The sequence below is a fragment of the Petaurus breviceps genome, unplaced genomic scaffold (assembly GCF_028583685.1).
Source record: "Petaurus breviceps papuanus isolate PSGF00001 unplaced genomic scaffold, PetGlider_PUasm1.0 90747, whole genome shotgun sequence".
Taxonomy (NCBI): domain Eukaryota; kingdom Metazoa; phylum Chordata; class Mammalia; order Diprotodontia; family Petauridae; genus Petaurus; species Petaurus breviceps.
The window spans coordinates 928,415-941,088 of NW_027187334.1; the positions used below are offsets into that span (position 1 = coordinate 928,415).

Below are 12,674 nucleotides of genomic sequence, written 5' to 3' on the forward strand. Positions count from 1 at the left end.
ACTGACCCCCATACTTCATGGTTTCAAGTTTTTCTACCAGCCCGCTTGCCCTCATCTGGACAACTACATGTTGTCAGATGTCTTTCCTAAAATGTAATGCTCAGAACTGAAAACGAGGTTCCAGATATCCCATGGCCTATAATAAAATTGATCATATTGCCACCTTCACTCAAAGAGCTTACATTTTACTGGGGTGGAGGTGAGGAGGCAGGACATGACATGTATAGCTTAAGTATAATCCAAGGTAGGGAATAGCAGGAATAAAAGACAAATCATACAGAATGCTCAAGGAGTATTTCATTAAGGAGAGTCCTAATAGTGGAGGAATCAGGGACCACTTTGTGGAGGAAATAGCATTTCACCTGAGCCTTGAAGGAAGGTAAAGAATATAAAAGGTAGATAACAAAAGTAGGTGAACAGGGGTTCAGCTTGAGCAAATCATGAAGACAGGATTTTATTTGGCAGAATCTGTATTCTTCATGTTGACAACAAGACTGAGTACATCTGTAGTATATGTAGAGATTTAGGACTGAAAAAGGGAGAAACTGAGAGCCTTCGTGTCCCACTGGTACTCAGACAAGGGCAACAGAACCTGAGGAAAGTCACCATCACACTTGGTGTACCCATTGTAGAGGATTTAGAGACAGGCATGGATAAGCACAGAGCCAGGAAAGCACTGTGAGGTCAAAGTCACATGAAAGCTTAACTGTTCTCCAAATCAATTTTAACCAAGCACCTAGAGGGGAGAAACAGTGTCCCCTGTAGCTCTAAGCACAAGGCTCGAACAGAATAGACGTTCAATAACTGGATTTTGGTTGATTAGTTAGGTGTCAGTCAGCAACATGTTGAGACCCTTTTATGGACCAAGCACTTGAGTCTTTTTCTCTTAGGTGGAAAACTAGAAGATACACACATAAAATGCATGAAGCATTTACAGTGTAAGATCAGTGAGGACAAATTAATATACAAACATACCAGTGGTGATGGGCAAAGTCAACAAGTGATTGAAATGGGGGAGTTAATTGGGCACTTCATCCTAAAGAGGTTAGTTTTGAGCTAGCTTGTAAAGCTATCATTCAAAGAGCTCATGAGCATCCTTTCAGATCACAGTTGTGTCTACCACCCCATGGACCTGCTGTCATCCTTTAGGCTACTTCCTGCTGGCCCACATTTTCCAAAGAGAACCTACCTACTACTCTCCTTCATCTGTATCTTGGTACACATAATTCTGTGTAGCGGTCATCCTTTCTAGACATGTGGGTCCTTCTGAAAGGAAAACTAAGGCAGTAGGAGTGAACCTAGGCAAGTGAATTGACATCTTCCATTTTTATTTCTCCTATTCTTTTTTTTAATTTATTTACTTTTAGTTTATAACATTCAGTTCCACAATCCCTTGAGTTTCAAATTTTCTCCTCCTAAATCCCCCATGGTGGCATGCACTCGAATATAGGATCTACACATACCTTCATATTAAACATTAGTCAGGTTGTAAAGAAAGATTTTAACCAATGGCATGAACAATGTATTTCTCCCATTCTTAACTGAAGTGTAGACAGGTTAAATTGTTAATCTTACCTTGAAATGTTCATTTAAGGTCAGTGAAAACTGAGGGGATATTTGTTGACATTTGTTAAATGTTCATTAATTTGTAATAGAAATTTTTTGTGTGACTCCGTTTTTTTAGGGAGCCTACTGAAGCTGGTTCAGTAATATTGTTATGCAGCACTAACTGAGGGTGATGTACATTGCTAATGTTAATTAGATGTTAATCAAAACATTGATTTAAACTCTTCTGTATTTCCAAATGTGACTGTAGGTCATTATGAATAGGATTGCTTATTTATTTGCTAGTTGTGACTTCCATATCTAAATGATTCCCACTAATGGTTTGAGGGAAATTATTGTGAAAGCAAAAGTTTGTGAGCAAATTATTTTGCCCACCAGCTGCATTATTATTGTGCCCTTATCTGCAAACACCCTGTAAGTTATATCCTTGAGTTTTTCAAATATGGGTTTGCGTTCTTCAATAATGACCACTTACATGTGTTGGTTTTCAGAAAAGCCAGCCTTTAAAGACCAGAACATACCTTTCTAATGCTAGAATTAACCAAATATTTGCCTGATTGACCAGTCCTGTAAAATTGAGGTTCTGCTATGAAGCTGTTGTGTTTCAAGGTCTGAGTTTTGACCCACAGTAGACATGAATCCACAGTCTATCAAGTATAACACAACTCATTGATAATCTGTTTTATTGGCAACAATCACTTAGACTATCTCTTAGAATATGAAATATTCTTAGAAACTGAAATTTTAAAAAAACATTTAAATTTAGATGATGCTTGTTATCAGGCAAGATGAATGAGTCCTTCTTTATTCATTTTTACCAGCCATTAAGGAAGAAATAGCCTAAATACTCAAATATTTTATTTACATTGCATGGAATTATGCCTTTGGGTTGATGTTAACATAGGTAAGTTTGGGAAAATCCTTTGTGAATTTGGGGAATCCACTGAAAGAAGCCAAGTCTTGAGATGTACTGTCCATTCTTCGTGTCTTTTTATTTACTCTATATAAAATATATATATATATATATATATATATATATATATATATATATATATATATATAAATGAATCCCCTGAAGCATTCTTACCTCACAATAGCCCTCGCATTTAATGGCCTATAGTATCCTTTCAATATCCAAGCTAACCAGGCTGAGTACTGCGAAAATATTAATTTTATTGCTAAGAATAACAGGTAGTTTTCATATTATTTCAGACTTAAATACTTTCAGTTTTTAGCTTATTAGTATTAGACATGGTGAGTAATCGTGTTCATTTCAGACATTAATCCAGTAATAAAAATGCTGCTTGTGACATGACCTCAAACAAAGTGCTATTCATAATAATAAATAACCTAGGGTCTGGATGGAATAGATGATCAAGTGGGTACTAAATTGCCTTAAAAACTATGCATAAAAGGTGTATCTATGAGGGGCCTGGATCTGGAACTTTTATTTTTACTGCAATGCCCTGATTAAATTTTAAATATTGATATCAGATTTGCATTTTTCCAGTCATCTGGAATCTCACCAGTCCATGAATCTTAAATATCATGAGGAGCTGTGAGATTCCTTCAGGTAGTTCCTTGGGCACTTTGAAGGTAGCTTTCTTTCTTTTTTTAATTTTCTTTTTGCTTTTTTTGGAGGGGGAGGGCAGGGCAATTGGGGTTAAGTGACTTGCCCAAGGTCACATGGCTAGGTAGTGTTAAGTGTCTGAGGTCAGATTTGAACTCAAGTCCTCTTGGCTCCAGGGCCACTGCTGTATTCACTGTGCCACCTAGCTGCCCCTATTTTTTTTTATTTTTTTTGAAGGTAGTTTACTTTTCAAGTTTACTTTATTTAAAGCCATCAAGCTCAAGGAAGTAATTGGTGACTTATTAAGGCCTGTGTTTGAGCTCTAAAGTTGAATTGATATGGTAGACAACCATTTTAGGGGGGAGGCAATTCAAAGCTTTTCCGGAATAATGTAGTTCATGTTAGACCTGACCTTAAAGCTGAATTTCAGAGCTTGAAGGGACCTTTGGAGGGCAAGGCTGTATATGGGTTTTTTTTCCTACTCTCTTTCTGTTCCCTTTTAATTCTCTTGCTTTATTTTAGGTCTTTTTTTCATCCCTCCTTGGCTGCAACTCATTTTATACTTTTCAAACCTGTTGTCATATCTATATACTATTCTTTTTCAATTTTCCTAGAAGACTGTGCTTTAGCCAAATTGACCCCCTGTAAATAATATTTTCAATCTTTCCTTGTCCTTAGTGTATCATCTTCTTTTGCTCTTAAACAGAGCATTTTTAATTAGCCATGTTCTATCCCTAGCCCCCTTACCTATGCATCTAGAGGCCCTTTGTTTTCAGTATTCTGTTTGCTTTTTAAAATCTATATTTTAATATTTTTAAATATATTTTTACACATTTATTCTTCAAAGGTAGATATGAATAATAATTCATAGAGAACTAGACCAGGTAACTTCATAATTATTAGCTAGAAAGAGAATTCTTAACTGAATGAGAGCTACATTTGATCACAAAGATAGAATAATTTTGATTACATGAAATTGAAAAGAGTTTCTTTCATGAACAAAGTCAAGGCGGTGAGGATAAGAAGGGAAGCTGTTGGTCGGGGGAAAAAAATCTTTGTATCAGTTATCTCTTATAAGGGTCTAATATCCAAGATATATATGGAATGAACATAAATGTATGACTAAGAGCCATTACCCAATGGATAAGTGATCAAAAGATATGAAAAAATAGTTCTCAAAAGAATGACAGACTCCTAATGACCATATGAAAGATTGCTGACCTACTTTTTTACTCTTTTTAGTGGGGACGGCTCACTGGGTAGGGCATGAGGGATATCTATCTGTATTTGGAAATAAAAGTAATGATCTAATCAAGAAGTATGTTAATATTTTAAAAACAGGTCCATGAGAGTACATTGAAAGACTCAGAAGCAGAAAGGAGATGATAAAAATAAATTACAACAGTAGGTATACAAGCCTTAAAAAGTGAACATATTCAAGGTTAAAATACATTATCTTTATGCTACGTTTCCAGTCCATCTTATCAAAAATATAACATGATGTGTGTAACGAAAAAGATCCTAACAATTTGAAAACTCATGAATTGTTACCGTTTTCAGTTTTATTTTCAAACTGAATTATTTATTTGATTTAAGTGCATGGTTCTGCTTTAATCATTAGGGACCACATGTAGATGAAAATTATTTTAATTTCGTCAAGTCTTATATTTTATTACAATGTCATTTTTTTCAGATGTTGATACCTCCAAATACATCATGAGGAATTAATTACACTAACAAATGAATAGTCTCTACTATAGATATATAAAAACCTGTAAATGTTGAATTTTTAAACTGTTCTTCTATTATAAAAATTGAGCATGTTGTCTTTAACAAGTAATATATCAACATATGGTATATTCCCACTTGCAAGCACAATTTTCTTCTCATAGTAAACAATGAATAATTTTTTGTTGTTTGCTAAACAAGTAACAAATGACTGAGTAGTTCGAGGCCTTCCCTATATAGTTATAAATGAAAGCCTTTATTAAGAGAGGGCAAAAGAGAGATGAACTCTTATAAACACATCACAATAAATACACTCATTTGTGGCAGAGGCAAGGTGTGGCCATCACCACCAAAGAGAGAGAAAAAAAAACACCAAACCCCTCCAGTTATACTTTGCTGCTTATTAGCTAACTGCTGTGGCCACTACTGCTCACTCCTAACATTTTCTCCTCCCCCTCCAAAGTGTCAATTTCCCGATAGACCACCACTGGATGGATGTGGGAAGAATGTCTGTTGTGAAAGAAAATAATTGGTCTGTTAAGTTAAAACAATAGAGTGATGCCATATAATATTCATTTGCTTTTCATTAACTATCTCATTATCAAAAAAGAAAGAAAGAAGAAAAGAAGCTTACTTTAGGAAACTGAAAGGTTATGTCTCTGATGTTAACCATGAAAAATAATTATAAAATCCATTCAGAAGCAACATATTAAAAGTTACCTGCAACATTACAATGAATCATTATAAGCAAAATCAGTGGGATCATGGGCCATGCTTGAAAAGCCAGTGTTTTGCCTTTAGCTTAACATCCTTTTTCCATAAATCCCTCAGCTTTGCTTCACTTTTTACGTTAACAGCAGGAGACCATTATCCTGTAACCATGTTCTACTCTGTTGTCATTATCTCTTAATTAGAAAGCTTGTCAATCATGTTATTCTATTTACTTTTATGTGCAGTGGACATTATGTGGTAGAATTTAATTTTCTAACCACATAATCCTCTCTGCAGAAAATAAAGCCTCCAAATACACGGCCAGCACCTCCCCATTCTGGGTCATGGCTGGTTCCCATTTCCAAATTGGCATCCTCTTTGCAAGTAAAATCTTTTCCTCTGAATATTTTTTTGTCTTTTTGTTTCAAATTCCATGGTCCTTCCTAACCACATCAGCCTGAATTTTGCTCCTGGTGCTTGAGCCAGATAAATGATCATAGCCTCATTTATCGCCTTTTGCGTTGACATGGACAGTATAACTCATAACAGAGTCCATTATCTGCCTGGCCAGGCATGCAACAACAGGGACTGTTCCATAATGAATGCTTCCTTTTACCAGACAAATCCTTTTCCATGAAATACCATAAAGCATTGAAGGATATTCGGCCAATCCAACTGCCCAATTAGCAACATTTTCTTATCCACATCAACCTTCAGAGAGATGCCTTTTATTAAATGGTTGATACCTGTAACATTGTAATTGTCCTGGACCGGGTAATACTCCAAGGCAAAAATGTGACGCTGACATTTTAACAAGATTGATGTGTCTTATATTAATAGGTTTATAGATATCTCATGGGTTTTCTCTCTTTATATTAGGAAGATTTTATTTAGCTGTTTATGTATTAATATAAAAATGCTTAATTTCAGCTTAGATATTATAGTGTCCTGAATATTTATTAGCAAAATTATATATTTAGAGAGATCTCAAATTTATTTCAATATTTTGATGTATCTGTGATCCCTTCCAGAATGTATGTGTCAATCGATCCATGCCTCATCCTGGAAATCCTCCAGAGGGGGCCTCTCTCTAAATCACTTGACATTTCTAGGATAGTAATGGAGCACATAGGCTGTCCATTAGTTTTCTTTTGTTCTAACTACATAATTTTCCGACTTTGATATGATGTAGTAGAGTGCTAGCCTTGGAACCAGGAAGACCTGAGTTCAAATCCTGCTTCAAGTGTTTAATGTGTTTCTGTACAATTCACTTCACTTTTGTGTATCCTCAATTCGAAAATGAAAGGGTTGGACTCAGTGGCCTCTATGACCCTAAGATCATTTTTAATATATCTATGCCACTTCTCTTACACAGCTCTTGGTCATATTGCAGCCTGACTATATGCCAGTCATGGACTTTTCATTGATCTTGGGATTAACTTCAACTTTAATTCTTCAGAGACTTGGGTCTCTGATTTGTAAGCATATAGCATAAGCAGAATAATATTTTTGTAAGAAAAAATATTTCATGGAAAAGCTTGGAGTCATCAAAAGGACAAAGCTGTTTTCTAATGGCACTCAAGCTTGCTTTATATCTTCTTTTCAATTTTGGACCCAGTTCATTATCTATGCATGGTGACATAGGGGCAGCTGGGTATCAGACCCAGAGTCAGGAAGACTCATTTTCTTGAGTTCAAATCTGGCCTCAGACACCGTGTAACCCCAGGCAATTCACTTAACCCTGTTTGCCTCAGTCTCCTCATCTGTAAATGAGCTGGAGAAGGAAATGGCAAACTACTCCAGTATCTTTGTCAAGAAAACCCCAAATGGGGTCCTAAAGAATCAGACATGACTGAAAAAATGATATGTAAACACACACATGCACACACACACACACACACACACACATTCCCTGCCCCCCACTCACTCACTGCCCTTATGGGCTTGCCAGTCAACTGCACACCATAATCTAGACAGTTGGTATCCTTCCTAACTCATTGAACCCTGTCTAATATGAACCTCAATACTGCATCTTTGACCTCATTCCTGTCTTCTCTAATTCCAGTAACTCTCTATCATATCCAGGATCAAATGTTCAGTGCTCTATTTGGCATTCAAAGTCCCTCATAATCTGACCCATTCTTAACCTTTCCAGTAATTAACTGTACTCTCTGTATTAACTATATTAACAATCTAAATACAAAAGTTCTTCAACAACAAGCCCTCTAATGCCTGTTATTAAATTACAGTAGCTCGGTGGCATAGGAAGGTGGGTGGCTTCATGCATAGAGTGCCAGACTTAGAGTTATGAAGATCTGAGTTCAGCCACTTAATCTTTCTCGACCTCAGTTTCCTATTCTGTAAAATGGGAATAGTAATAACCTAGGTGTCTGTGTTGTAAGGATCATATGAACTAACATGTGAAATGCTTTGCAAACCTAAGAGCTCTAAATAAATACTAGCTATCATTACAGTAGTGCTCAAGTAACTGTGTCCTGAGCGTTCCAAGGTGGTCAGCAATAGGAAATCCTTGGTAATTGAAAAATAAAATAAAACATTTAATGAAAAAAAAATGTCAATGGAAGAAACACGCAAATGGGCAAAAAAGAAAAGTTGTAGGCATTTAAACAAATAGTATATCCCTTTGAACGTTTGTCAAACAATGTGTTATCATGTCTTTGAATTATCAAAACGTTTCACTTTCCCATGAATTACCCAGATAATGTTTATACTGTTTCCAAGAAATATTCTAAGTATGTAGCATAACCTGCCACATCAAGCAAAAGCCTGACTGAAAATGAAGGCAGGTGCCAGCCCACAGATCAGGCATTTAGAAAGTTCACACAGTCAAGAGATTTACTTGTGCCCTGTCTGCCTATAGAGGCGGGGACCTTTCAGTGCCTCAAACATCTGAAGGCTCAAAAGATGTATGGGCCCAGCAACAGGGCTTTCCAAAGGTAAAGTTGCATCTTGACTAAAGAGAGACCTTGAGGCCAATACCCAACCAGAGAAGAAGCATCTTCAGATTCATTTATAGAGTTTCATAATCATTTATTAGCTTGTAAGAGCAGTGACTCCTTAAGAATAGATTTCTGGAGAACTATCAGTCTGTAAAAGTCTTACTCTTGGGGGGTGGGAGGGAATGGAGGTAGTAGGGAAATTCACACATACTTGAGAAAGACAACTATATTTACCTTCCTTAAAAGAAAGTAATGAAATAACCTAAGGTGTAATCAATAGTGCAAACAAGTATTTTTGTAAACATGACCCTAATTAACCAGTGTTGACCAATTCACCAATAGTTGCTCACTATTTCAAGAAATTAACCTAGTTTCTGGCCACAGCCAAAATAGAACTGATTTCTATTCTAACCTTACTATTGGTTAAAATTCCAAAGTTCTTTTCAAGAATTAATTTCTTGACTTGTCTTCCACATCTGCTATTTATTTTCTGATTGGTTGATTTTGCTTCTCTGCTAATACTATACCTTAAATGTGGGCATCGAATCAATCCTTTATTTCAATCACTATTTTGGACATTTTACTTCTGTAAACACTTAAAGAAATCTTGTTTTCTGAGAAATTCTAACATTAATAATGAAGCATTAGGAAGAATGTCAAGAGAAAACAAAAGTCATACTACAATTATTGGCCGGAAGAAGGAAAAAAAAGGAATTGTTGACAAATATTTAGACATGTGCTTTTCAAGTGTAAAATCTGTTATTAAAGTACAAAGATTGGAAGAAGCCTGAAAGAGCTGCTCTCATTAAACATAACCACTAATAAATATTACAGAAAGCATTTACCTCAATGAATATGTTTTGAATCCAATAAAAACCATTTGATGCATAAAATAGGAGAAAAAGGATAAAAAGACACTTTAAATTATGAAGACTAGGCAACATAATAAATACCTTAGGTAACAATGGAGAAGTCCTACTATGACTCAGGATTACAACAGCTATTTACTGTGATTATGGTTCACTCCTTTAAGACCTGGAAATTTTCATTTCTGTACAATGGGATTAGTCATAGCCATTACAGCAGAGAGAGGCAAAAGGATGGTAATTCAAGCTCCTATGTATTTTTCAACCTTTATGAACTTTAATACACCTCAATATCTTTTTTTTTGCTAAGTAAAAGACATTGATGTCTCTGACAGATGGAAACTAAAACTAAGAATGTAATGAAATGCGTCAAGCACATGGGGTAATCAAAAATATGAATAAATATTCATTAAAAAATGAAATTATCATTTGATTAAAAATGTACTAGATTTTGAAAATGCTCCTTGAAAAGCAAATAATTAAGGCATTATGTCCTCCTAGGGCTTTCAAGGGGGTAGAAACCCAAAGGAATGCTAGAAACACGGGCTTTAGAATATCAAATGAAGTGTTAGGATGTTTCCTCACAGTAACAAGAGAGACATTTCATTATCCATAATATATATTTGAGAGAAGGAAGACTGTGCTCATAGCATTATTTTTCAGATGTCATTATTACTTTCAAAGGTCAACTCTGCAAATGTTGATCCAAGGACTTTGTGTACCAGACACCTTAGATAGTCAGTCTGGTGAAGCCAATGGAAATACATAAAACAAAATTCAGAAAATAACAAAGCAAAACAATTGTATTGAAATAGAATTTTTCACAATATTTTAAAAACCAAGTTTGCAGACCCTGGATGTAAATGACTTTCTCAGGAAGTAGGGGCTCAAACCATCCTTGGCCTATTACAGCCTCTCTGTCCTCCAAAGCCTGACAAACTGACCATACCTCCTTTACTGTTTTAATTAAGGGATTCAGTCATCACTGACAGAATTATTCAGGGCTCTGTAACTTGACATGAGTTTATGAGGTCATTTATTAAGCTAATAATTAATACAAGGGGGTAGCCTTCCTGCCTTTACTTAACCATGACTGGGAACTTTCACTTGAATTGTTGACCCTGCTGAAATTCCAGTTATGGTACCACCACAAATCTTATCCAAAATAGTCTTTCTGGGTTTGTGGAGCTTGCAATAACTTTAGGTGTCTAACATTGGGGAATCTTAGAACAGAGGTGCCAAACAGTCCAGCCATGTGGTAGTATACAATATTCCTGAGTGGGACCTGATCCAGATGAAAATGTAAAATTAGGAAATATTTAACAAAATAAATAAGCATACAATAGGGCATAGATAACAATTATAATATTATGTGGTTTTCTAAGTCAATATGCAATCTGCAAAGATCCTCAGGTATGATTTTAGTGGCCCCTACATCTGAGTTTGCCACCACAATCGTCAGAAATGGAGTAGTCAAGTACCTCAAAACGGACTTCATTAAGGGGTGCAAGGCCTCTAGTCTTTTTTCTGAAGGAAGTCTATAGTTTTATTCCCTAGTCAGTGCTCTGGAAGTTCATTCCCTGTTGACTTTGCTGACAAGAATATTCAGGGTCTGCACTATGTACTTATTTTCAATAAAGACAAATACAGTAAGAAAACTGTTTATAAAGTTCTCTTTAAAATGTAAATCACTATAGAAATATCAGAATTTTATAGATCCTCCCCAAGCCCAGCACTATTTTTCCATTTGGAGAATGGATCTTGTGGGAGGGGAAGCCCCAGATCATTTCACCTGATTTACTTCTTATCTGAAAATGTCTCTGTGAGTTTCTAGGTTATTTTCTGTATGTTCAAAAATGGTCACATAACTAAGGTAGCTTTTGTACCTTGAGAAGCCTTAGTATGTCACCAGTTGTTCTCTTGGTTTTCTGCTCTCAGGTATTCTGTTGTTTTGTTTTTACTCTGAGTGTGAATCATGTGTTTAGGATTATGGAACTATATTCCAGTTATTTCTCAGTAATTACCTAATTTGTTAAAGTTATATTGAATTCTAATTCTGTCTTCCAACAGTCTAGCCATTCCTAACTTGGAGTTATGCATGAATGTAAATAACAGGGTTCTTTAGTACTGTAATCAAATCATTAAAAAATATTAAATACCAAGATGGGCCTATTACTTCCTAATTAAATAACCCTTGTTATGCCCTCTTACTCTTCTCTCATGTTGATATAAAACCCTGACAACAATGCTGTCTGATGTTTGATCATTGCATCCGAACTCAAGAGGAGATGTTGCCACTAATGCTACTTTAAAAATTGGTCTAGCCAGTGAAAGGGCATTTTCCTTTAGGAAAAGATTTGTGTGCTTTGTGAAACACAACTATTTGGTAACAGTTTGGCTCATGTTTTATTTTTGCCTTGCAGGGGTTAGGTGCAACAGGAGTAAGCAGGCCCACAGAATCTGTTGGCACCATGACCGTGGACCAACATACCCAAGTAGAAGAAGAGAGATTCTTTCATTCTCCCCTGCCTGGACAACATAGGCCAAGGTAAACCTCACTGGCTGTTGGGTCTTCATTTTTTTAGAATTTTATTAATTTTTTCACTCAATTTTCTTTTATTTTTCAGTCTGAATTCTCTCTCTTTCTGGTCTCTGACTTCCTTCCACCTCACTCCTCCTCCCCACCACTGAAAAAGATAGGAAAACAAAACCAGTTAGAAACATGTATAGCATAGCAAAACAAAAGTTGGTCTTTTTAAATTTTTGTTTTTTGGAGGGGGGAGGGAAGGGCAATTGCGGTTAAGTGACTTGCCCAAGGTCACACAGCTAGTGTTAAGTGTCTGAGGCTAAACTTGAACTCAGGTCCTCCTGACTCCAGGGTGGGTACTCCATTCACTGTGCCACCTACCCACCCCAAAAATTGGTGTTCTTAAAGAAAGCTTTACACAGATTAGAATTTGGACACAATTCATTTAAATCTTCTCCTTCCTCCTGACATCCATTACACCCAATGCCTGAAAGCACATCAAGCTAGACCAGGAATAACAAAGTGATTTGGTGTGAGGAAATGCTATGACTGATCAACCACATGTTATTTTCCTGCCAAATAAGCAGTGAAATAAGAGAAGATGCTATCTCCATGCCCCTAGGTTTGTGTCTTTAGTTTATAGGTAGGTTATTGAAATCCTCTTCTTCCTTTCACAGATATGTGGATAGGAAAAACATCTGATGGGTGGCCTCCTAAGTAGCAAAGTTGAGTAGCTCTTCTTTCCA

At 36.1% G+C, this 12,674-nt stretch overlaps 1 protein-coding gene across 1 annotated transcript in view; it reads left to right on the forward strand.

The window, feature by feature from the left end:
* The window catches only part of LOC138145738 (connector enhancer of kinase suppressor of ras 2-like), a 558,854-nt gene that overhangs the window by 366,028 nt on the left and 180,152 nt on the right, over window positions 1–12,674 (forward strand). Inside the window, exon 9 of the mRNA XM_069067369.1 lies at window positions 11,825–11,949. Within this exon, the coding sequence (XP_068923470.1) occupies window positions 11,825–11,949 (125 nt within the window). The remainder of the gene's footprint in view (window positions 1–11,824; window positions 11,950–12,674) is intronic.